This window comes from Primulina tabacum, chromosome 5 (assembly GCF_025594145.1).
Source record: "Primulina tabacum isolate GXHZ01 chromosome 5, ASM2559414v2, whole genome shotgun sequence".
NCBI lineage: Eukaryota > Viridiplantae > Streptophyta > Magnoliopsida > Lamiales > Gesneriaceae > Primulina > Primulina tabacum.
The window spans coordinates 11,549,932-11,572,967 of record NC_134554.1 but is presented as its reverse complement, the minus strand read 5'-3'; the positions used below and the strand labels follow the sequence as shown (position 1 = coordinate 11,572,967).

At 38.3% G+C, this 23,036-nt stretch overlaps 3 protein-coding genes and 1 pseudogene across 11 annotated transcripts; 3 read left to right on the top strand and 1 right to left on the bottom strand.

Moving 5' to 3' along the window:
- Window positions 1-263: 263 nt before the first annotated feature.
- Window positions 264-4,319, top strand: LOC142546549 (cytochrome c oxidase assembly protein COX11, mitochondrial). 3 transcript variants are annotated; one of them, XM_075654317.1, is made up of 8 exons: window positions 264-427; window positions 657-793; window positions 971-1,295; window positions 1,390-1,442; window positions 1,852-1,924; window positions 2,046-2,150; window positions 2,680-2,760; window positions 2,835-4,319. In XM_075654317.1, exons 2-8 carry the CDS (start codon window positions 711-713, stop codon window positions 2,934-2,936), a joined length of 822 nt encoding a protein of 273 aa, XP_075510432.1. In that variant the 5' UTR covers window positions 264-427; window positions 657-710; the 3' UTR covers window positions 2,937-4,319. The 3 variants fall into 3 exon arrangements, with proteins under 3 accessions (XP_075510432.1, XP_075510435.1, XP_075510434.1); XM_075654320.1 differs by lacking the exons at window positions 264-427; window positions 657-793 and having other exon boundaries at window positions 1,059-1,275; XM_075654319.1 differs by lacking the exons at window positions 264-427; window positions 657-793 and having other exon boundaries at window positions 1,146-1,275; window positions 1,357-1,442.
- LOC142546550 (microtubule-destabilizing protein 60-like) lies at window positions 4,222-5,693 on the top strand. Its single transcript, XM_075654321.1, has 5 exons — window positions 4,222-4,319; window positions 4,410-4,490; window positions 4,572-4,631; window positions 4,745-4,839; window positions 5,243-5,693. The coding sequence occupies exons 1-5, from the start codon at window positions 4,287-4,289 to the stop codon at window positions 5,313-5,315; spliced, it is 342 nt and encodes a 113-aa protein (XP_075510436.1). The 5' UTR covers window positions 4,222-4,286; the 3' UTR covers window positions 5,316-5,693.
- Window positions 5,694-5,815: 122 nt separating this feature from the next.
- Window positions 5,816-14,426, top strand: LOC142546547 (pre-mRNA splicing factor SR-like 1). Of its 7 annotated transcripts, none has more exons than XR_012820476.1 (6): window positions 5,816-5,921; window positions 6,486-6,794; window positions 12,156-12,236; window positions 12,711-12,763; window positions 13,133-13,204; window positions 13,303-13,463. XR_012820476.1 is itself a non-coding variant. In XM_075654312.1 (6 exons), the coding sequence occupies exons 3-6, from the start codon at window positions 6,504-6,506 to the stop codon at window positions 14,092-14,094; spliced, it is 1,236 nt and encodes a 411-aa protein (XP_075510427.1). In that variant the 5' UTR covers window positions 5,862-5,921; window positions 6,322-6,365; window positions 6,486-6,503; the 3' UTR covers window positions 14,095-14,426. The 7 variants fall into 7 exon arrangements, 6 of the variants coding, with proteins under 6 accessions (XP_075510426.1, XP_075510427.1, XP_075510428.1 ...); XM_075654312.1 differs by lacking the exon at window positions 12,711-12,763 and adding an exon at window positions 6,322-6,365 and having other exon boundaries at window positions 5,862-5,921; window positions 13,303-14,426; XM_075654311.1 differs by lacking the exon at window positions 12,711-12,763 and having other exon boundaries at window positions 13,303-14,426.
- A 256-nt stretch (window positions 14,427-14,682) lies between these two features.
- On the bottom strand, window positions 14,683-23,036 carry LOC142546546 (transmembrane 9 superfamily member 3-like; annotated as a pseudogene).

Here is a 23,036-nt window from a genome sequence, read left to right as displayed (position 1 = left end):
ATAAAAATTTTTTATTTTAAAAATTAATAATGTAAGGGTATAATAGTAATTTCATAGCCCAAACTTAAGTAAAATTTTATCATTTCATAATAATCACATAATTCAATTAGACACGAATTAAAACATAGTTAATTGAAACAGACCCAAAGGCCGATCATTAAATATTAATCAGCCCAAAAAATGGAAACCCGTCAAAATTCAATAAATGTAAATTAAGTAAAGGAGGCCCATTTAGATAAAACACCGAACATAAACTTCAAGAAGACCACAATTCATAATTGGCCCATTTAAGAAAGCCCAAGGTAGATATCATCGTCCTCTTCCTTGCAGCAAGCTGCTGTTCATCCCCGTCGAACGCCACCGAAGAATCGTGCTGCAAGCACCGGCGCTTAATCGCGAGACCACGGGGAAGATATGCTACTATGAGGTATAGTTCTATTTGGTTGTGCGTTGACCCTTCTGGTGCTGATTTGCAACTCCAGATCCGGTGAAACTCTCCTCGCCATCTCCTCCTACTCCTAAGCCTACGGAGGATTTGGCTGCTTGTTTGTTTCAAAGGAATTTTTTGTTATCTTGTCAAAAGGATGGTATAAATCCGAATTTTTTTTAGAAAATAAAAATTGATGGGTTTTTTTGTTGTCGTTGGCGTCCTGCAGATGCTGTTAAATTTATTCTGATCTATCCCAAAGAACTTTCGAAGCTTGCCCAGGATGACATTTTTTCGCCTTTCCAGAGCAACCCGTTTATTTTCTGACGCTTACTATCCTATTCATCAAGCCAGCTTTTTATCCAGGTATTCAACATAGCACAAGGTGTTATATTTCATCAAGAACTGAAATTTTGCTTATATTTCCCCAGTGATCATTTAGATGGATAATTTACATGATTAGCTCGTGTTTTGGTGATCGTTTAGATGAATGATTTACATGATTAGCTCTTATTGTTATTCTTACGACCTTCTTCCAACAAGGCGCCTACAAGAAGCTGTTGGTTCAAGACGTTGTTTCATTGGATATGCTAGTAATAATATATGTGGGCAAAGATTTGGTTATGAATTTCGTGGTTTAATGTCAAATTGTGGACGTAAACCAAGGAGTTATAATTTGGAAAAGTCCCATTCTATTTTTGGTCGACATTATGCTACCTATGCCAACACAGACAAGAAATCCAAGAAGATGCTTTTGTACTTGACGGGGTTAGTCTTCGTTATGGTGGGGTGTACTTATGCTGCAGTTCCACTATATAGGAGGTTTTGTCAAGCTACTGGTTATGGAGGTACTGTTCAGCGTCGTGAGGTGAATGATCTTGATCGATTTATCTGTAATTCAACTTTTGTTTATGATTGTTTTTTGTCAGATCTGCGTTGTTACATGTTTCTTTTTTCATCAGAGCGTTGAAGAAAAGATTGCTCGTCATGTCAAAGATGGAACCATAACATCTAGGTGTGTCTATTATTGCTTTATGATAACTGTGTCTCATTTGTGAAATGGTTGAATAGAATAGCCTTTGTTACCAAGGGCAATACTTAGGAGGGAATAGGGATGTGAAGCTTCACGATAAGTTGTTTCTTTTGTTATTTTGTCCTCAAATAGGCTCCTAAAAGATTACACAATTGGCTAAAACTATAGGAACAATCAAGTTGATATGCATCGACCTAGAACATCCCAAAACGAGTACCGGAAGTCATATCGTGTTGATCTTTATGTAGTTATTTAGAATAATTTTGTTTTTGGAACAAGTGAGCTCTTTTGTCGTTCTTTCTTATTTTTCATATCCATACAAAAATGTCTAGCAAGTTGCTCAATGTTTTCCTCATTATCTTTGGATGAACTCTATTTCTTTTGCTTATAGGGAGATTGTTGTGCAGTTCAATGCTGATGTGGCTGATGGAATGCCCTGGAAGTTTGTTCCAACACAGAGAGAGGTGCCTATGTTATAGACATATTTTACATGTTCTTGGCAACTAGCTGTTTGGTTTTGCTAGTTTGAGTAGTGTTTTTCAGTAGAAATTTGCTTCCTTTAAATAATTGGCTATTGAACTACAGGTAAGGGTTAAGCCAGGAGAGAGTGCCCTTGCATTTTATACCGCTGAAAATAAAAGTCCAACTCCCATTACTGGTATATCCACATATAATGTCACTCCAATGAAGGTAAAGTTATTTGAGGCTTGAAATTTATTACCGAAATTGTTTGTCATTTTTCAACACACACATGTATTGTGTATATAATATATTTTTCTGTCGTAGTTGCTAGGCCCTCAATGACCTTGTTTATTCGAATTTCTTTTCATCGTGTTTAGTAAGCTGACTTATTGTACATGAGATCCATCCCTTTTGTTTGAGATATGAATCATATTTGGGTTCAGGAGCAGGCACGTGACTTTTATTTTGTGACAGCGCGACAAGCTTTTATTTCTGTCGATTAAATTCTAATATTTAAGAATAAAAATAATAACATTTAGAAGTATTGACAGCTCTGTCATATCACAAAAGATATAAGCATGTGTAAACACAGTATTTCCTCAAGACAGCCTAACCTTCCCTGCGAAAAATCGTGGCCCCTTTTTTAATTTGTTTTCTGATACCCATTTTAATTTCCATGGAGATAGCTCCCTCCTTGATTCTGAGGTTATGGTTTTGTCATGACAAATGGTTCGATCATCTATGGATTAATTTTCAGGCTGCAATTTACTTCAACAAAATACAATGCTTCTGCTTTGAAGAACAACGGCTTCTTCCTGGGGAACAGATTGACATGCCAGTAAGCACTATACTTTTCTCTTCCCGCAACAATTGATTCCACAACCTTGTTAACTTGTATCAATGGATTCTTAGGTGTTCTTTTACATTGATCCCGAGTTTGAAACAGATCCTAAAATGGATGGAATCAACAACTTGATTCTGTCTTACACATTTTTTAAAGTCTCCGAGGAATAAGAGTGTTGATACTTCATCTGCATATCTGAGGTGTGCAGTATCCTAGATGATTCCGAAGAGAGTCTAAATTTTGAGGTATCCAGTTTTGAACTGCAAACGAATGATGGAACATATCAAGTGATTTGGACTTGTCAATTGCAATCACGCAATTTTCTGGCAATAAATCGTTTTATCGTTTACGAGTATGAGAATCGTTCGACCATGTAAATTCTAAGTTGAAATACTGACCCCAACGTGCATTTAAGTGTAGACATTTATAAATACATATAAACGAATCTCACATATATAAATAAATATTCATCTTTATGTGTACCATTAGTGCTGTGCCTTGAAAATAACATGAAATTTCTGGTTCCAAGTAGTTTGTATCACCCCAATCCGGTTGCTTGCCAATTAAATTTTCTTCAATTTCATTCACTTCATGCTAATATTTTAGTATAATGCTCATAATTAACTTCAATTACAAGCATTTCAGTTAGGTTTATATTTGAATCGTGACCTAACTACATGACAGCACTCTAATATGTATTCTATCATTTGATTAGTAGCCATTAACAACCCATTTGACGTAAATACATTATTATTTGTCGAGCTACGTAATTTCGTGCCAGATCTAAAATTTTACCATCGATTGGACTCTTTATGGTTTTTAGCCAATAATAATCCACACCTTTATTCGGAAAAGAAAAACTTAGAAGCGGGTTATCGACTGCTTTATTTTATATGATAGATTTGTAAATGATTAACTCACGTTCTTGTAAAATATCGATTGTACATCTCGAAAAACTCACTCACATGACTTCAACGTTTTGAAGTCGAACGAAGTAATGTAATATTTAGATAAAACATTCAATGACGTATGTGTGCATACATTCACTTTTGAAGACACACTACGGTTGGAAAATTACGATGCACTTTACAGCAAGTTTGTGTATACACAGGAGGGGTGAGATTTCTTCTTCTTCTTCTTCTCTTTATATACATACAATATATATACATATACATAATTTTTTTGTGCAGGCGAACCAGTGTCATGTCTTTTGATGTATCTCCTTATGTATAAGCATATGTATGCGTTATATATAGTTGTTTTCAAGAGTACATGGTGTATATATACAGTATGAGAATCAAATTCAATCAGAAAGTTTGGTAAAACATGGCATGAAAAAAATATGAAGGTGGTGGTGACGGAGCAACAGAATTTGATAAATTCATTATGGAAACATACAAATCTCCAAACTCTTTCAAATGTGTGTGTGTGTGTGTGTGTGTGTAATATATATAGTTCGTTTTAGTTGAAACTAGGCTGGTGGCATACATGAAGTTACTCCATTAAAGATACTACTCATCATGGAAAGTCCAAACAGGAAATCTGCTCAAAAGGCGAGTATTCTACTACTTAATCTTATAAACATAAGCTTCTGATATTGATTTTTTGTTTGCAATCTGAAAAGATTATCCAAAAAATTTCAGATAAAAGAAAGTACAAAACCTGTGGAATTCAGACTCCACACTCAGCAAAGAGCAGTCCATCGATCTATTTTTAATTCTTCGGTAAGTAAGTAGTTTTCATTTTTTTAGCATAATGATTTAAGTAATAATTTAAAGTAACTGTTAATATAATTAATGTAACAGGTTGCAATCAAGCTGTGTATCATGGAGCGACAGAAGAAACAAGTGGAGAAGCTGCTCAAGGTATGTTATTACTACTATTAGTCTTAATTATTGTTATATTAATTATCTTGATTGTCACGTTTAATTTATGCAAAGATTTATTAAAAAAAATCGTAATTTTTGATTGAGATCAGAAAATAGAAGAGGAAGAGGTCCGAATGATGAGAAGGAACATGATACCTAGAGCCCAACTCATGCCTCTTTTTGATAAACCTTTTTCACCACAAAGGTACGCCATGTTTTACAAGAATTTGACTAAAAAATGCTTCAAAGGGGGTGTTTGAGTTTGTTGAATCCCACACCAATGCTGGCGGACCTGTTGCACAAGGTCTTTCTAATACGATTTATTTGACTACTATGATTTGCATGTTACTAATTTAGAGAGTTGCGGGTTCTTATATTATAAAAAAATTGACTAAAAATCTATAATAAATATCCAGTTCTCTACAAACAATTTTTAAAATATTATCACCTCGTATTTTCATATGGATGGATATGAAAATGGGTTTAGTATAAAAAAAGTTGCATTTTAAACGAGAAATAGTACACACCAGACCAAGATTTTTGTTTTGAACTTGCATGTGTTAGAATATACCCATACTAAAACCATGCTTGCTATTAATCGTTTGCAGATCGACAAGGCCTTTGACGATTCCTCGGGAGCCAAGTTTTATCAAAAACTACAGTCAAGTTCTCTACCTATGAGGGTCATTCATCATCGTCGTCATGAATCGATCCCGAAGAACTCAACAAGAAATGCTCCTGAGTCCTGTCTATATTTGCACCTAGCTTATCTTTGAACGTTGGTTCAATCGTAATTTCCTTTTCGTCCATGAATTTTGCTTCGAGAGTACTTTTTCACGGTGAGATAGAATGTAATAATAAGTCAGACTAGTATACGAGATTATGAGTTTGTTTCTATGTTTTTTTTTTAACATGGGTTTGAAAAACACACACATATTGCAGTCTTAACTCCAACTGTGAGATAATTAATATATTGTTAACGCCTTTACTTTGTAAAAACATGATTATATATTTCAGCTACTTCTTCATTTGTTGCCAAAAATTAAAAGTGTCATATGGAAAATTTATCTCAAATTATAATTAAATTAAAATACTGACAGATTCAGCCACAATCCTTGGAAATGTGTTGCACGACTCATAGTGGATCGAATCAATATTAGCTTGGGCCCAGCCCAATAGAAAAACCTGCATATACGGTAAGTTGATGGCCCAACCATTAAGAAATATCGAATTTCGCACCTAGGGTTCGGGAACTTTCTCCATCGCTCTTCTGTTCATTCCTTCGAGGTAAGAAAACGTTTGATTTTCCTTTCTCCAAATAATATTTTTGTCGAAACGAGCACAATTTCTTGAAGGAATCAGATAGTAAGCTCTTAACTGATTATATTTACCCTTTCGAAATTGTGAAATTCAATTTTAAGCGTCAATTTCTATTTGTAGTATCGATTACGGTAACTGGAACAAAGTTTACGACTAGTGATATGTGTATTTTTCGCATTCTGAATGCAATTATGTGAGCTTTACGGGTATTTGGATTTTAACATAGTTGCGTTTGGTCGCGGGACTATTCGAACATTTGAAGAGGAAAATTCAATTTCAAGAATTGCCGATTTGTGTAAATTTAAACGCGCCGTTGACATTTCTTGATAATCTTTCTGTTATAATATAAGTTTTTTGGCTTAATTAGGCGTTATAGATGTCAAAAAGCGAGACATTCTTGTAATTTTGCAGGTTAAATTCTTTTTACTTTTTTGCTCGTGGTTTTACATTTGAGTGAATTATTTCATTCTATTTGCCCAATTTGTGATTCAGTCATGTTTAAACTTTGTGACTTTGTTGTGAATTAATCAGGCAACTGAATGATCTACGATGTCTGAGATTAAATCAGCTGGGAGATCAATTGATCTACTGTTGGAAAAGGTTCTGTGCATGAATATACTTTCTTCTGATTACTTTCGAGACCTTTTGAGATTGAAAACATATCATGAAGTCATTGATGAGATTTATACAACGGTGACACATGTGGAACCTTGGATGACTGGCAATTGTCGGGGGCCTTCAACTGCATTCTGCCTTCTCTACAAATTCTTTACGATGAAACTCACCGTCAAACAAATGCATGGCCTGTTGAAGCACCCAGATTCTCCTTACATAAGAGCTGTAAGTAGATTTTTTGCGTGTGTCTGTATAATGTTTTTTTCATGTTTCGGACAAGGTTCTAAAATTTGCTAGCCGCTAGTCGTGCGCAGACCAGCGCCTAGAGCATAGGCTGGGACTAGGCGCCGCTTGGCGGATTCCACTGTATCAGCAGACTTGTAATGGAATAAATTTCAGACCAAACATTGTTAAAATCCAATTGACATCTGGTTCGTTCCTCATGCTTCTTCTGCTTAAGGCGGGTAGGATAATAGGCAATGAGAAATCAAAATAAAGAAAAAAATCACCTTTAGGTTCTGGTGTATGCAGAATTAAGCATAAAAAAGAATGAGAGTGATGTGTTAGGGCAAGCTCAAGTCAACAAATCGTGGTTTTAATTGTGTTTTCAATCCCAAAAGTTAAAAATAGAAACCTATAATTCTTTCTTATGTTACGTTCTGGTTTAATTTTCTAAAGCTTCCCCAGCTGTCTTCATTAGCACCAATGGTGATTGAGTGGAATGGTGTCAGGATAGATTAGAGTTTCAACAAACCTGCCTCAAACCCCATTTGCTGCTAATGGAGACCGCTAAAGAAGCTTTAGAAAATTAAAGTTAAACATGCTTATGGAAAATATACCAGGAAGTGAAAAGTAGGTGTGATGGTGGACTTACTATTGGGCGTAGAGGAGAGAGTTTGGTGTTTCCATAGTGCCAAAGCTGTTAATAGGGAATTGTTTCTTGTTCTTGGAAGTTTTAAAGAAAAATAAACCTGAATGCTAGTGAAGAGGGAATTTAGACAAGGAAGTATTAATCAATTATTTATGCTCACCTATATATTCCAGTGTGTTTCTTGAGCAAATTCTACTCGGATTTCCAGTAGTGCAACTTGTATCATGTGGTTCTACAAAAAGGTTGCTTCTGAGATGGTAACTGAGGGAATTCAAATGTGGTAGGGTGTATGTTTGGCTCCAACCAGCAGCCCCTATTTTCATTATCCGAAACCTGATACCACTCGTCCCTGTACCCAACCTCATCAGAGCCGAAGTTTACAGATGTATAGTTGCTAAATGGGCCCCATTGTCATTTACTAAAGCTCTATGGGCTTTAGTATAATCTTTCTGTTATAATATAAGTTTTTTGGCTTAATTAGGCGTTCTCTACAAATTCTTTACGATGAAACTCACCGTCAAACACATGCATGGCCTGTTGAAGCACCCAGATTCTCCTTACATAAGGGCCGTAAGTAGAGTTTTTGCATGTGTGTGTTTGTGTATGGTGTCTTTTTCATGTTTCGGACAATGTTCTAAAATTTGTTGGCCGCTAGTCAGACGCCAGACTAGAGCCTAGGCTGCCTAGGCGGAAACTAGGCGCCGCTAGGCGGATTCCACTGTATCAAGAGACTTGTAATGGTCTTAGAATAAATTTCAGTCCAAACTTTGTTAAATCCAATTGGCACTTGATTTATTCCTCATACTTCTTCTGCTAAAGGCAAGTAGGATAATAGGGGATGAGAAATCAAAATAAAGAAAAAAATCACCTCTAGGTTTTGGTTTGATTTTCTTATGTGTGCAGAAGTAAGCATACCAAAAGAGTGAGAGTGGTGTGTTAAGGCAAGCTCAAGTAAACAAATCGTGGTTTTAATTGGGTTTTCAATTTCAAAAAGTTAAAAATAGAAACCTATCATTCTCTCTTAATGTCGTGTTCTGGTTTAATTTTGTAATGCTGAAACTGTAATATATCCTGACACCATTCCACTCAAACACCATTTGGTGCTAATGGAGATTGCTGTGTAAGCTTTAGAAAATTAAAGTTAAACATGCTTATGGAAAATATACCAGGAAGTGAAAAGTAGGTGTGATGGTGGACTTACTATTGGGCGTAGAGGAGAGAGTTTGGTGTTTCCATAGTGCCAAAGCTGTTAATAGGGAATTGTTTCTTGTTCTTGGAAGTTTTAAAGAAAAATAAACCTGAATGCTAGTGAAGAGGGGGTTTAGACAAGGAAGTATTAATCAAATATTTATGCTCACCTATATATTCCAGTGTGTTTCTTGAGCAAATTCTACTCGGATTTCCAGTAGTGCAACTTGTATCATGTGGTTCTACAAAAAGGTTGCTTCTGAGATGGTAACTGAGGGAATTCAAATGTGGTAGGGTGTATGTTTGGCTCCAACCAGCAGCCCCTATTTTCATTATCCGAAACCTGATACCACTCGTCCCTGTACCCAACCTCATCAGAGCCGAAGTTTACAGATGTATAGTTGCTAAATGGGCCCCATTGTCATTTACTAAAGCTCTATGGGCTTTAGTATAATCTTTCTGTTATAATATAAGTTTTTTGGCTTAATTAGGCGTTCTCTACATATTCTTTACGATGAAACTCACCGTCAAACACATGCATGGCCTGTTGAAGCACCCAGATTCTCCTTACATAAGGGCCGTAAGTAGAGTTTTTGCATGTGTGTGTTTGTGTATGGTGTCTTTTTCATGTTTCGGACAATGTTCTAAAATTTGTTGGCCGCTAGTCAGACGCCAGACTAGAGCCTAGGCTGCCTAGGCGGAAACTAGGCGCCGCTAGGCGGATTCCACTGTATCAAGAGACTTGTAATGGTCTTAGAATAAATTTCAGTCCAAACTTTGTTAAATCCAATTGGCACTTGATTTATTCCTCATACTTCTTCTGCTAAAGGCAAGTAGGATAATAGGGGATGAGAAATCAAAATAAAGAAAAAAATCACCTCTAGGTTTTGGTTTGATTTTCTTATGTGTGCAGAAGTAAGCATACCAAAAGAGTGAGAGTGGTGTGTTAAGGCAAGCTCAAGTAAACAAATCGTGGTTTTAATTGGGTTTTCAATTTCAAAAAGTTAAAAATAGAAACCTATCATTCTCTCTTAATGTCGTGTTCTGGTTTAATTTTGTAATGCTGAAACTGTAATATATCCTGACACCATTCCACTCAAACACCATTTGGTGCTAATGGAGATTGCTGTGTAAGCTTTAGAAAATTAAAGTTAAACAAACTCATGGAAAAATATACTAGGAAGTGAAAAGTAGGTGTGGTGGTGGACTTACTATAGGGCGTAGAGGAGAGAGTTTGGTGTTTCCATAGTGCCAAAGCAGTTAACATGGAATTGTTTTTTGTTCTTGGAAGTTTTAAAGAAAAATAAACCTGAATGCTAGTGAAGAGGGGGTTTAGACAAGGAAGTATTAATCAAATATTTATGCTCACCTATCTATTCCAGTGTGTTTCTTGAGCAAATTCTACTCGGATTTCCAGTAGTGCAACTTGTATCATGTGGTTCTACAAAAAGGTTGCTTCTGAGATGGTAACTGAGGGAATTCAAATGTGGTAGGGTGTATGTTTGGCTCCAACCAGCAGCCCCTATTTTCATTATCCGAAACCTGATACCACTCGTCCCTGTACCCAACCTCATCAGAGCCGAAGTTTACAGATGTATAGTTGCTAAATGGGCCCCATTGTCATTTACTAAAGCTCTATGGGCTTTAGTATAATCTTTCTGTTATAATATAAGTTTTTTGGCTTAATTAGGCGTTCTCTACAAATTCTTTACGATGAAACTCACCGTCAAACACATGCATGGCCTGTTGAAGCACCCAGATTCTCCTTACATAAGGGCCGTAAGTAGAGTTTTTGCATGTGTGTGTTTGTGTATGGTGTCTTTTTCATGTTTCGGACAATGTTCTAAAATTTGTTGGCCGCTAGTCAGACGCCAGACTAGAGCCTAGGCTGCCTAGGCGGAAACTAGGCGCCGCTAGGCGGATTCCACTGTATCAAGAGACTTGTAATGGTCTTAGAATAAATTTCAGTCCAAACTTTGTTAAATCCAATTGGCACTTGATTTATTCCTCATACTTCTTCTGCTAAAGGCAAGTAGGATAATAGGGGATGAGAAATCAAAATAAAGAAAAAAATCACCTCTAGGTTTTGGTTTGATTTTCTTATGTGTGCAGAAGTAAGCATACCAAAAGAGTGAGAGTGGTGTGTTAAGGCAAGCTCAAGTAAACAAATCGTGGTTTTAATTGGGTTTTCAATTTCAAAAAGTTAAAAATAGAAACCTATCATTCTCTCTTAATGTCGTGTTCTGGTTTAATTTTGTAATGCTGAAACTGTAATATATCCTGACACCATTCCACTCAAACACCATTTGGTGCTAATGGAGATTGCTGTGTAAGCTTTAGAAAATTAAAGTTAAACAAACTCATGGAAAAATATACTAGGAAGTGAAAAGTAGGTGTGGTGGTGGACTTACTATAGGGCGTAGAGGAGAGAGTTTGGTGTTTCCATAGTGCCAAAGCAGTTAACATGGAATTGTTTTTTGTTCTTGGAAGTTTTAAAGAAAAATAAACCTGAATGCTAGTGAAGAGGGGGTTTAGACAAGGAAGTATTAATCAAATATTTATGCTCACCTATCTATTCCAGTGTGTTTCTTGAGCAAATTCTACTCGGATTTCCAGTAGTGCAACTTGTATCATGTGGTTGTACAAAAAGATTGCTTCTGAGACGGTAACTGAGGGAATTCAGACGTGGTAGGGTGTATGTTTGGCTCCAACCAGCAGCCCCTATTTTCATTATCCGAAACCTGATACCATTCGTCCCTGTACCTACCTCATCAGAGCCGAAGTTTACAGATATAGAGTTGCTAAATGGGCTCCATTGTCATTTACTAAAGCTCTATGTATGTTTGTATGCTTAGATTAATGCCCTAGCATGGGAAGTAATTATGAAGCAATTATGTATTCTGAACATGAGCTATTATTAGTTAACCTGTTAATCAGTGCTTCTAGGCGACCGCCTCGACTGCACCACCTACGCATGAGGCGGGTGTTTTAGGCGGTCCAAGCTATACAACGTTGGGGAGGCGAGTCGAGGCGGTCAATAGGCGGGCGAGACGGACAATCAAGATTTTTAAGTTGTAATCAACAAATTTTAAAAACTTAGTCAAAATCAACTAGTTTTAGAGCTAAAAACCCTAGCATACCCCACTTTCTTTTTTTTGATTTTGGTTTTCACTCTCACTCTCAAGTCTCAAACACTAAGCCAACCACACACTGTCTGCCGCCTGCTGCCCGCCGCCGCTAGCAGCAAGAATTTTTAGGTTAGGCATTGCATATTTATTATGCATCATAATTTTTTATAATATTTCAGATTTTGTGATTTCAAAAATCAAATTTTTTTTCTATTATTATTGATTTATTGTCGAAGATTAATGGCGGAAATGGATAAACAACCAGAGTTGGAATTTAAGCCAAAGTCTAATAATAAGCATTACCTGTGCCAAATTTAACACCTAGCTTTACACTCGGTTAAATTTTTTGCATCACAAAGTATTTAATGAGATGACAAAGGTTCACATTTTCTTTTGCAGATTGGATTTCTATATTTAAGATATGTTGCAGATTCAAAGACATTATGGGGTTGGTACGAACCATACCTAAAAGATGATGAGGTGTGAAAATTGCACGTTTTCTCGCTTATCATTTGTTATGTATTTTCTGTGATTACGAGTTTTTTCATACCATTTAAGTTGATGAATTGCTCATATTTACTGTGGCATTTTGTGAAGCATAACGTGCCTGGAAAATTGCAGCGATGAATTCAAATCGATGGCTGGTTACATATCTTGTCCATATGTATCTATATTAATTAATATTAAACAGCGTCTTGGAGGATCATTTGCCAAATGTCTGCTGATGAATTTTTTTAAAAAAAGTCTCACTTTATTTGACAATCAATTTAGGAAATCTGTAATTCATGTTTCTGTCATTTACTTTTATTTAATGTCGATTTGCACACCTCAGTTAACATGATATTGATCACTGCTTACTAGTAAGCTTGTGCTATTTCTCTGTGGGTTAGTGTGGATAGAGCGTTTCTTTTATTTGGGAATCTTCTGTTTTGTTTCTTATACGCTGTGGCTCAGGAAGGAAGGATTTCTCAATCCCGCCGTGGTGCATCAGCGTGATTCTTGTGCAGGTGAACTGTCCTTGTGTGATAACCATAATTTAACAAAGTTCTGGTTATTTTTGGGATACAGTGGTGAAAATTCTTGTCAGTCAAGTGGTTAACACTTTCCAGTTCTCTGTAAAGTTTTATAATGTGTTGCATGTGTACGTTAAGGGGTTGGGGTGGGGGCTGCTTAATGGATTTGAAGAACTGACATCTTTTTTCCGGATGAAAATTTCTTGGATACTGTCATTTAGTTTTACAGTGGCATCTTTAGGCGCTGCTCTGTATATGCTCTAGTTTATTTATTTTTGGTTTCCATATCTTCCAATATTAACCCTGCTGAGTGTCGCCATATGATAAAGCTGATTTCTGTGGACATTCCTTATTCAACAACAGGAATTCTCTCCTGGTTCAAACGGCCGAATGACCACGATGGGTGTGTATGTGCGCGATTTGCTTCTTGGACAGGTTATTTGCGACATCTTATGATTTTGATTTCTGTGGCCTGAAAATTTTCTCCGTCATCTGCTAAGCCTCCACTTCTCACTATTTACTTCTGAATGCAGTATTACTTTGACACTCTTTTCCCACGGATCCCTGTTCCAGTTTTGCGAACCATTGTGACAAATCTTGAAAATATGAAACTGCCATCAAAACATTGTGGAACTACTGGTGAGTCCACTCGTGGATCTGAGGAGACTGCCAGGAGGCCACCTTCTGTCAAAGCTTCCCTTTCAGTCTCTTTTGGTCAGCGTGCTCCACATCGTGCATCAACTAGGGGTTCATCTCCAGTTCGCCGAACAATAACTCCATCGTATGATAGAGACGCCGATTCTAGACGGTCCCCCCATCACCATAGGGGCCAGAGCCACGATTTGTCAGATCGAGAATGTTCAGACAGGGACAAAGACCGAGAGCGGGAAAGAGACATGAATAAGGATCGTTTCCGTGATCGTGACAGGGACCATGAGAGACATAAGGACAGGGATAGAGACCGATATAGAGAGCGGGAAAGAGATAGAGATAGAGATAGGAGGCATGAATATGATAGAAGATCCAGAAATGGCTATGGAAGGGATTATGAAAGGAGCGAAAATGAAGGGCATCGTCTTCGAGAAGGTAGTTCTCGCCATAGTCGGAGCCGTAGCAGAAGCAGGAGCAGAAGTCAAAGCATTCACGAAAGGAGTGGGCATGATCAAAATCGGGAAAAGGCATCTGCATCTAGTAATTTAGCCAAACTTAAGGATCTATATGGTGACTTGAACGACCAAAAGGAGGATGCAGGCAAAGACAGGGGTCCTAGCCGGCCTAGTGGTACTGAGGAGGTGATCAGACTTGGTGGTTCAACGTGGAGGTAACGGGCATAAATTATTTTGAGAACCACCCGACATTAGTTGATTTGGATTATGTTCGTGTCAACTATACTTTATGGTGCATTTCGAATCTCTCTAGTGCTTTTTATTTCAATCTATCCTGGCAAAAAATGAATGTTATTCAGACATGAAGAGGGATAGCGAACATCTGCCTGGCACGGCGTTCATGTGTAATGAATGAAGGGATTCATCTGTAATGTATAATACTTAGTGTGCTATTTTCATTATATTAATAGCATATTCTCTAGAACAGGGCATGTAACGGGATGGTACCTGAGTATACTACCTATTTTATGACATTCTTTCTTGGTTTTTTCCTTACCGACTCTATTTAAGATTCAATTTATGAGATAATGTGCTTGGATGACGTGGTCAAATTAGCTGATTCATCAGGGTGAGGAACGCTTATCGTTTGAGGAATTTTGGTGGAGTGCTGAAATTATATATGATCAGCATTTTCATCATCAAAGGAATAATTTCTTATCATTTGCTACTATGCTAGATTTTACTTGTGTTCATGTTGTTTAATTTGTTAAAGAAATAGTATAGATATGGTTAACCAAGCTCCTATAATACGATGATAAATCTTGACATATGTTTCCAAGAATGGCGATGTAAAAGAGAGATCATGACCTACGTTTGAAAAGTCCTGCTGCCCCTCGTTTTCCTCTTCAACAGCAAAATGCCTGACTATATTTATAAAACGTACCGTAGTACAATGAAGTCCAGTAGCTCGTCTTGCTACTCACACTTGATCGAACTATAAACGTGTCGGACAAAAAGGAGTGCGGCACGGAATCCAACAGTCCCAGTATGAGAGAGATGTTGAGAATTAAACTATCAAAGATCAAACTAATTTGAGAGAAAAATCAAATCTCACAGCACTCTCAATTTCCTCTACTTGGGATTAGGATTCCTCAACTGGGAATGAGACGATTTAAACAACGAGCTGAAGCCTCTATTTATAGAGGATATTCTGCACATGTTAATTGATGTGAATGGACGATGGCAGCCATTGGAGAATCAACAATAGCTGCACCTACCGTGGACCTTCTAGATGGTGGCTGGAGATTTTCAATTTGAGTTCTTCAATTCTCCCCCTCCAGCCATATCCAAAACAAGCATTCCAACTATGTCTCTGCATAGCTCTAACTTTTCTCGCGTTACCACTTTTGTCAACATATCTGCTGGATTCTCCTTCGTATGAATCTTAACTAGTCTCAACAGTTGTCGATCCATAACTTCACGTATCCAATGATATCGAATATCAATATGCTTTGTACGGGAATGGTACATGGAGTTCTTGCTTAAGTCAAGAGCACTTTGACTGTCACAATGTACCTTGTACTCTTTCTGCTTGATTCCAAGTTCTTGAAGATATCGCTTTAGCCACAACATTTCTTTCCCAGCTTCAGCGACAGCAATATACTCTGCTTCTGTTGTGGATAAAGCAATACACTTCTGCAGTCGTGACTGCCATGAGACAGCTCCCCCCGCGAAAGTGTAGATATATCCTGAAGTAGATTTGCTACTATCAATATCTCCGGCCATATCTGCATCCGTATAGCCCTCCAATATTGGATCAGCTCCCCCGTAACAAAGACATAAATTAGTAGTACCCTTTAGATATCTGAGAATCCACTTTACTGCCTCTCAATGCTGCTTCCCAGGGTTGGAGAGAAAACGACTCACCTTTCCCACTGCATGAGCAATATCTGGCCTTGTGCATACCATTGCATACATCAAACTTCCAACAGCTGAAGAATATGGTATTGATGACATTTCCCCGATCTCTTTCTTGGATAAAGGACATGCACTCTTGCTCATCTTGAAATGATTGGCAAGTGGAATGCTGACTGGTTTGGCGTTGTTCATGTTGAACCTCTCGAGCACACGTTCAATGTACTTCTCCTGAGATAACCATAACCGTTGGTTGTTTCTGTCTCGAACAATCTGCATTCCCAAAATTTGTTGAGCTGGTCCTAAGTCCTTCATTTCAAAAAACTTAGAGAGTTCATTCTTCAACTGACTAATCTTCGTTGCATCCTTTCCCACGATCATAATATCGTCTACATAAAGTAGAAGAGCAACGAAACTCCCGTCTGAAAATTTCTGAATGTAAACGCACTCATCTGCAGCAGTTTTCTTATAGCCTTGACTTGCCATGCATGAGTCAAACTTCTTGTACCACTGCCTTGGTGCCTGCTTTAGACCGTACAAGCTTTTCTTAAGCTTGCAAACGAGGTTATCACCTGAAACCTCAAAACCTTCTGGCTGCTCCATATAGATTTCTTCTTTTAAATCTACGTGAAGAAAAGCTGTCTTCACGTCCATCTGTTCAAGCTCCAAGTTCATACTTGCTACCAAGCCAAGTATAACTCGGATTGACGTCATCTTGACTACTGGTGAAAAAAATCTCATCAAAGTCAATTCCTTTCTTCTGTTGGAATCCTTTGACTACCAATCGTGCTTTGTATTTCACCACTTGTTCGCTGCCATCTTTCTTCATCTTGAACACCCATTTGTTTCTTAGTGCCTTCTTCCCTTTTGGAAGTTCTACGATCTCATAAGTGTGATTCTTCTGCAGAGATTCCATCTCATCTTCCATTGCTGACAACCATGTTTCTTTGTCCTTATGAGATAGTGCTTCTTGGAAACTCTCTGGTTCTCCATCTTCAGTAACCAGAAGGTACTCGGATTCCGTATATCTTCTAGATGGAATCCGTCCTCGTTCAGATCTACGAACTTCTGGAATAGTCTGAGAAGATTTACCATCATCTGGGCCTTGTGATGATCCTGGAACATCTGGTGGAGTGGGTTGTGGCTCCCCCTGCTCAACACCTCTTTCTTCCTTAGCTTCTGCTTCTGGCATGTATTCTGTCAGTATATCGAACGGGTTTAGTGCTGCATCTGAATTTAGAGCACCAACATTTGACTTCTGAGACATTGTAGGTTTTTCAATGTTTTCTATTGTCTGGCTTTCATGGAACACAATGTCCCTGCTTCTGATCACCTTTTTCTCCTTTGGATCCCATAGTCTGTATCCAAATTTTTCATCTCCATAGCCAATGAAAATGCATGGAGTGGTTCTTGCATCAAGCTTTTGTCTGAGCTCCTTGGATACATGTGCATACGCCAAACATCCAAATACTCTTAAGTGTGAGTATGATGGATACTTTCCAGACCACAGTTTCTCCGGAACTTCAAAATTCAGTGGTACTGATGGTGATCTGTTGATCAGGTAACATGCGGTTCTGACTGCTTCTCCCCAGAATGACTTTGGCAGTTTAGCCATACTGAGCATACTCCGAACATGTTCCATGATTGTCCGGTTCATTCTTTCGGCTACACAGTTGTGTTGAGGGGTGCGAGGGACCGTCTTCTCATGTCGAATGCCGTATGTTTTGCAATACGCATCGAACACCTTGGAAGTGTATTCGCCTCCATTATCTGACCGGAGACACTTCAATTTCTTCCCAGTCTCACGTTCTACCATGACATGAAACATTTTGAAGTATTCGAATACCTGGTCCTTCGTTTTCAGGAAATAGACCCACACCTTTCGAGAAGCATCATCAATGAAAGTCGGAAAATATTTATTTCCGCCTAGTGATTCATCCTCCAGGGGACCGCAAACGTCAGAGTGTACCAGACTGAGCAACTCTGATCTTCTCGTTGAATAGGAACTGAATGAGACTCTGTGCTGCTTACCAAATAGACAATGAATGCAAGGATCTGGCGCAGCATCTTTGTCAACGATGATAAGCTCTTTCTTTATTAGGGTAGACAACCCTTTCTCACTCATATGGCCGAGTCTCTGGTGCCACAAATTTTGAGAACCCTCCTTCTCAGCTACGTTGAGGGTGTCTGTACATATCTTCATGTGAGTCTTGTACAGTGTGCCACAAATGTGTCCTCGAGCGACTATCAAAGCACCCTTTGACATCTTCCATGTGCCATTGCTGAAATGATTATCATAGCCCTGGTTGTCAAGGGCTATTCCAGAAAGAAGATTGAGCCGAAGATCTGGCACATGTCTGACATCCTTCAAAGTGATTGTACTTCCAACACTTGTCTTTATTTGGATATCTCCAATTCCTACAATCCCAGAGGAACTGGAATTTCCCATCTTCACTGCTCCAAAGTCACCAGCTTTGTATGTCATGAAGTATTCCTTGTGCAAAGTCACGTGGTAGGAAGCTGCAGTATCTACCACCCATTCTGTGTCTTCTTTTGAAACGTGAAGGCATGTCTCATTATGGGTCGAACAGAACGCTACATCTCCAGAAATGATGACTAGCGTTTCTCCACCCTTGTTCTTCGACTGGGAACTGCTCTGGCCTTGCTCCTCTAGCCATTTGTAGCAATTCTTCTTCATATGACCCTCTATTCCACAGTGATGACATTTATACGAAGGTTTTCTGCCATCAGTGGATCTGCCTCTGCTTTTGCTTCTGCCTCTCCATTTGCCTTTACCCCTTTGTTGTTTCTCTTGTTGTCTTCCTCGGGGCTCTGTGACAAGGGCATGAGCCTGGTCTGTGCTCATATCCTTTCTCCTGGCCTCCTCGTTGAACAGGGCATCCTTAACCATGGACATGGTAAGTTTGTCATCTGGAGCTGAGTTGCTGAGGGAAACTACAAGTGTTTCCCAGCTATCAGGAAGCGAACTGAGAAGTAGGAGTGCCGAGTTGCTGAGGGAAATCTACAGACGATAATTGATTTACCAGACTCTGGTACTCACTGGTATGCTCGGCAACAGAAGTTCCACTTTTGAACTTCATATTGACTAACTGCCTCATCAACAGGGCTTTATTCCGAGCGGTCTTGGCCTGGTACATGTCCTCCAGCTTCTTCCATAGAGCATATGCGTCTGTCTCCTGTGCAACATGGTGGAAGACACTATGATCAATCCATTGTCGGATTTGACCAATAGATTTTCGGTTTAATTTCCTCCACTCTGACGCTTTGGTTGGATCAGGATTTTCACCTTTAAATTCTACGGGATCGAACAAATCTTTACAGCTGAGGAGATCTTCCATCCGAGGTTTCCACAGCGTGTAGTTGGTTGCCGTGAGCATAATCATAGCTCCAGAATATGATGTTGACTCTTCTGTGGTCATCTGCAATATTTATTTATCAAAATAGGAGCTGAATCTCGTAAAACGAAGTACACCGTTGTGTCCGGAACGGCCGAAAATGGTGGAATAAGCACTTCGGGGTCAGAAATTCTATTGCTGAAAATTTTGGGATCACTATATAACTTTCTGATAGTTCATGGGTCTCTAAGTCATTACCAAAAGTTCAGGGGCCATTCTGTACTTTAGGAAAGATAAAGGACCATTTTGAAACGAGCAGAAAATATAAGGACCAAAATGCAATTTTCAGAAAATTGAATAGTGCTGATGACGTGGCACTGACTGGACGCTTACGTGGCAATGACGTGGTGCTGACTGGATGCTTACGTGGCAATGATGTGGCGGGCACTGTTCATCATCTTCTTCGTAAAGAACTTTTGAAAAATCACAGAAAATTCGTTTGATGTCCGATTTTCGATCTGAAAATACCGGTAGACTCGTGGGAACGAGAGCTACGTCGTGGTATAATCAAAACAAGATTTCAGACACTTTCACGAAATCGAATTTTTCACAGAGAGCTCTCCTTTGATGGCTAATACCTCTAATCAGGCTCTGATACCACTTGTTGAAAATTAAACTATCAAAGATCAAACTAATTTGAGAGAAAAATCAAATCTCACAGCACTCTCAATCTCCTCTACTTGGGATTAGGATTCCTCAACTGGGAATGAGACGATTTAAACAACGAGCTGAAGCCTCTATTTATAGAGGATATTCTGCACATGTTAATTGGTGTGAATGGACGATGGCAGCCATTGGAGAATCAACAATAGCTGCACCTACCGTGGACCTTCTAGATGGTGACTGGAGATTTCCAATTTGAGTTTTCAAAAGAAGCCATAGCAAATGCACGCCATGTATCCAAAGAAAAACGAAGTTTGCATAAAGCCGGACATATCGGAGCGTGCGTAGAAGTAATACAAACAGTATCCATATATGAACAGCCCAGTCGAACCGCCACATAAAAAGGACCTGTAGAATAAGCCATCAACAAACAGTAATATCCGTGGCATCTAGTATGGGAACATATCGATAAGTTATGCTATATTTTAGAACATGCAATAATTTCTAACAAAAGAAATTTGCAAGTAATTTGTCCATCACAAAATTTTTAGGATTGAACAAATGTTTATTTTTATACCAGAACATAGAATTAGAGATAATACGATTCAAATTTTCTGAAGTATGTGATAATTCGCATTGTTGAGCCACATAAAGCAATTACACGGAATAATGAAAATTATTGCTCTTACTACAGTTCAAGTACGATAGGCAAAATCGACGAGACACTGAGTCATTTAAGCTGGTTGCAGAATTTGATTTTATGAGTGTGTGGAAAGAAAATGAAGGGACTAGTAAAAAAGGTCATACCTCCACTACCATTCATGGACTTCAGCAGCAAGCCGAAAGTAAGTCAATGCCACCATAATAAAAGCGGTAACGATCAAGAGGATGATGAAGACTATAAATAAGATGCTATAAATGGTATAGATCCTATGTCCCCACACACTGGCAAATATATAATAGAGTTCAATATATATGGCACTGAAAGGCAAGAATCCAGCCATTGCCATCTGTGACAGAGTTCCATGGTACCAAGGTAGTGGCGGAATCTCTCTAGGATATTTTGTGGTACTACAAGGAGCTTGGAATTTCGCTTTGCTATTCTTTCCAGCTATCCCTCCTAAGACTAATAATGGGGATGTCACAAGAGCCCATATAAGAAAAATGACAACAATAGTACCGAATGGCAATGCCGCAGTGGCATTGTATGCAATGGCAATAGTATTAAGGAAGCAGAAGGTAAGAAATAGTGGCCCGCAAACCCTTGTTTATGACATGGAAAACTGGTCATACAACAGCATCATAGTGTAAAAAAGGTTGTTGAGTGAAGGTGATACAACCCATACATACCCAATTGGTTCCTTCTAGTTGGCCATAGAAAGAGGCTGCAGTATAGCCAGCAATCCCAGACATAAGTGCATAAATGACAACCAACGTAGTGAATAGAGCTCCATGGTTGTACTGGATAAAACACACCGACCAATGCAAGGATAAAAATGAAGAATGTGCTGCGGCGTCAGAGATTATTGAACTTAGAACTTTCAACAATATGTGATCAGAAATCAGTTGGATTGAGATAGATTTCAGAAATAAGTAGCTCGGATTAATACTTACAGGGTAAACAACTGGCTGCCAGAACCATGAGATGCGGCAAACAAAGATTTGTATTTGGGGTACCTGAATACATCACCATGAATGTTCAACCAGTCTCTTCTTGATCTTCAATTGTCTCCTCATCATGAGAAAATCTTTACATTAATAAAATCATATTGTAAACATTAGAAGGTCAGAAATTTCAAACCGAGAAGAGTAGATATAGAGCAAAACCAAATAAGAGCGTACTCCCTTGACGAAATCATTCTTAAGGACTCGCATTAGAATAGTAACAAGAAAATCAGTCAAAAGAACTGTCACACAGGAGTTGATTATCGAGAACCAGTGAATTTCCAAGTGCTGGGACATTACAGAAGATTGTGAATACTTCTGCATTCTCTTCTCAAAAGGTGTGCTTGTTTCCTTCCATTTTACAGAGTACATGAACTCTACAGCAGTTTCCTTATCCTCTGTTAGGTCTACAAGGGCATTTGGGTCTGCTCGTGCATTAATCTCAATCACACGATCTTTATTGTGAAAAATTTCTAAATGAAGGTGCTTGAATAGATAGAATTTGAATTCACTGGGATCAGATTTTCCTTTTTTCTCGACTTTCCCCATGAAACCCCTGAATGGCAAATCATCATAGCGCATTTGGAAATAGTAATCCTTTGAGACAGCACTTCGAAATTGTGAAATTTCTTCCTTAGTTAACTTCTGTTTGCAAACAATTTCAGTCTTTATCTTGCAAAAATTCTAGTTTATATGGGGCACTGACAAGTCGATCTCCATTCAAAACTTCCGCAAAAGCCTCCTTCTTCTCTTTAACATTAGCTGCCAAGGAGAATCCACCATGAAATGAAATTAGTACGTCATAATTTTCCTAGTTTATATTCGTAATTAAAACAGGAGGCAAAAAGACAAGACACAAACCTTGAGAACAGAATGGAAGATCAAAGAAACGGTATGTTTCACTGGCATAAAAAGACAAGCATCGTAGTCATCAGTTCACCATAAATAAAAAGCAATTTTATTTCGTAGAAAACCAAAGTTTAAGATTTTTTAAAATTTAATCCCAATCAATTTAATCACCTGACACATTGATTCACAATCAAGAGTATTAGCCATGCATAGCACCTCAATGAAACAAATTGGATAAGAAATATTTGTTTCTTATAACTTTCACACTCATCTTCTTAAAAATATGAAGCAGATAAGAATCCCATCACTTTTATAATGACTGTAAAAGCTCAAACAGGACTTCAGAATGTAGAACAATATAAAAATTGCAATTAGCAGATACAAAAACCGATTGAACGACTCAATACACATGCACGCAGTCGCCTTTTTTGCCGACGCAATTAAAGAAAGCAAAAGGACAAAAAATTTCACCTGGGATTATGAAAAGGTCCGACTTTATTGGCATACAGCGGCACCCGATCGCCGACATTGTACTTGTGATCCGACGCGTCGGACCTCACCTGTAAAGAGCAGCGCAGTAGAAGCAAAACAACAGCGTACCACGGCAGTATCTCCATTTTCCCACATTCAAAGAGAATGAATAAGTTGAATATTAAAATACTGAAGAAGATTTAGAGAGAGAATGAGAAGAGATCTGCTCGCTACAAATTTCGA

Excerpts from the sequence above, each read along its gene's own strand:
- LOC142546549 (XM_075654317.1), top strand. The coding sequence starts at position 711 with ATGACATTTTTTCGCCTTTCCAGAGCAACCCGTTTATTTTCTGACGCT. Across the intron at positions 794-970 it reads CAAGCCAGCTTTTTATCCAG|GCGCCTACAAGAAGCTGTTG; the intron begins GTATTCAACATA and ends TCTTCCAACAAG. Across the intron at positions 2,761-2,834 it reads GGGAACAGATTGACATGCCA|GTGTTCTTTTACATTGATCC; the intron begins GTAAGCACTATA and ends ATGGATTCTTAG.
- LOC142546550 (XM_075654321.1), top strand. The coding sequence starts at position 4,287 with ATGGAAAGTCCAAACAGGAAATCTGCTCAAAAG. Across the intron at positions 4,320-4,409 it reads ACAGGAAATCTGCTCAAAAG|ATAAAAGAAAGTACAAAACC; the intron begins GCGAGTATTCTA and ends AAAAAATTTCAG. Across the intron at positions 4,840-5,242 it reads AAACCTTTTTCACCACAAAG|ATCGACAAGGCCTTTGACGA; the intron begins GTACGCCATGTT and ends AATCGTTTGCAG.
- LOC142546547 (XM_075654311.1), top strand. The coding sequence starts at position 6,504 with ATGTCTGAGATTAAATCAGCTGGGAGATCAATTGATCTACTGTTGGAA. Across the intron at positions 12,237-13,132 it reads CATACCTAAAAGATGATGAG|GAATTCTCTCCTGGTTCAAA; the intron begins GTGTGAAAATTG and ends ATTCAACAACAG. Across the intron at positions 13,205-13,302 it reads GCGATTTGCTTCTTGGACAG|TATTACTTTGACACTCTTTT; the intron begins GTTATTTGCGAC and ends TTCTGAATGCAG.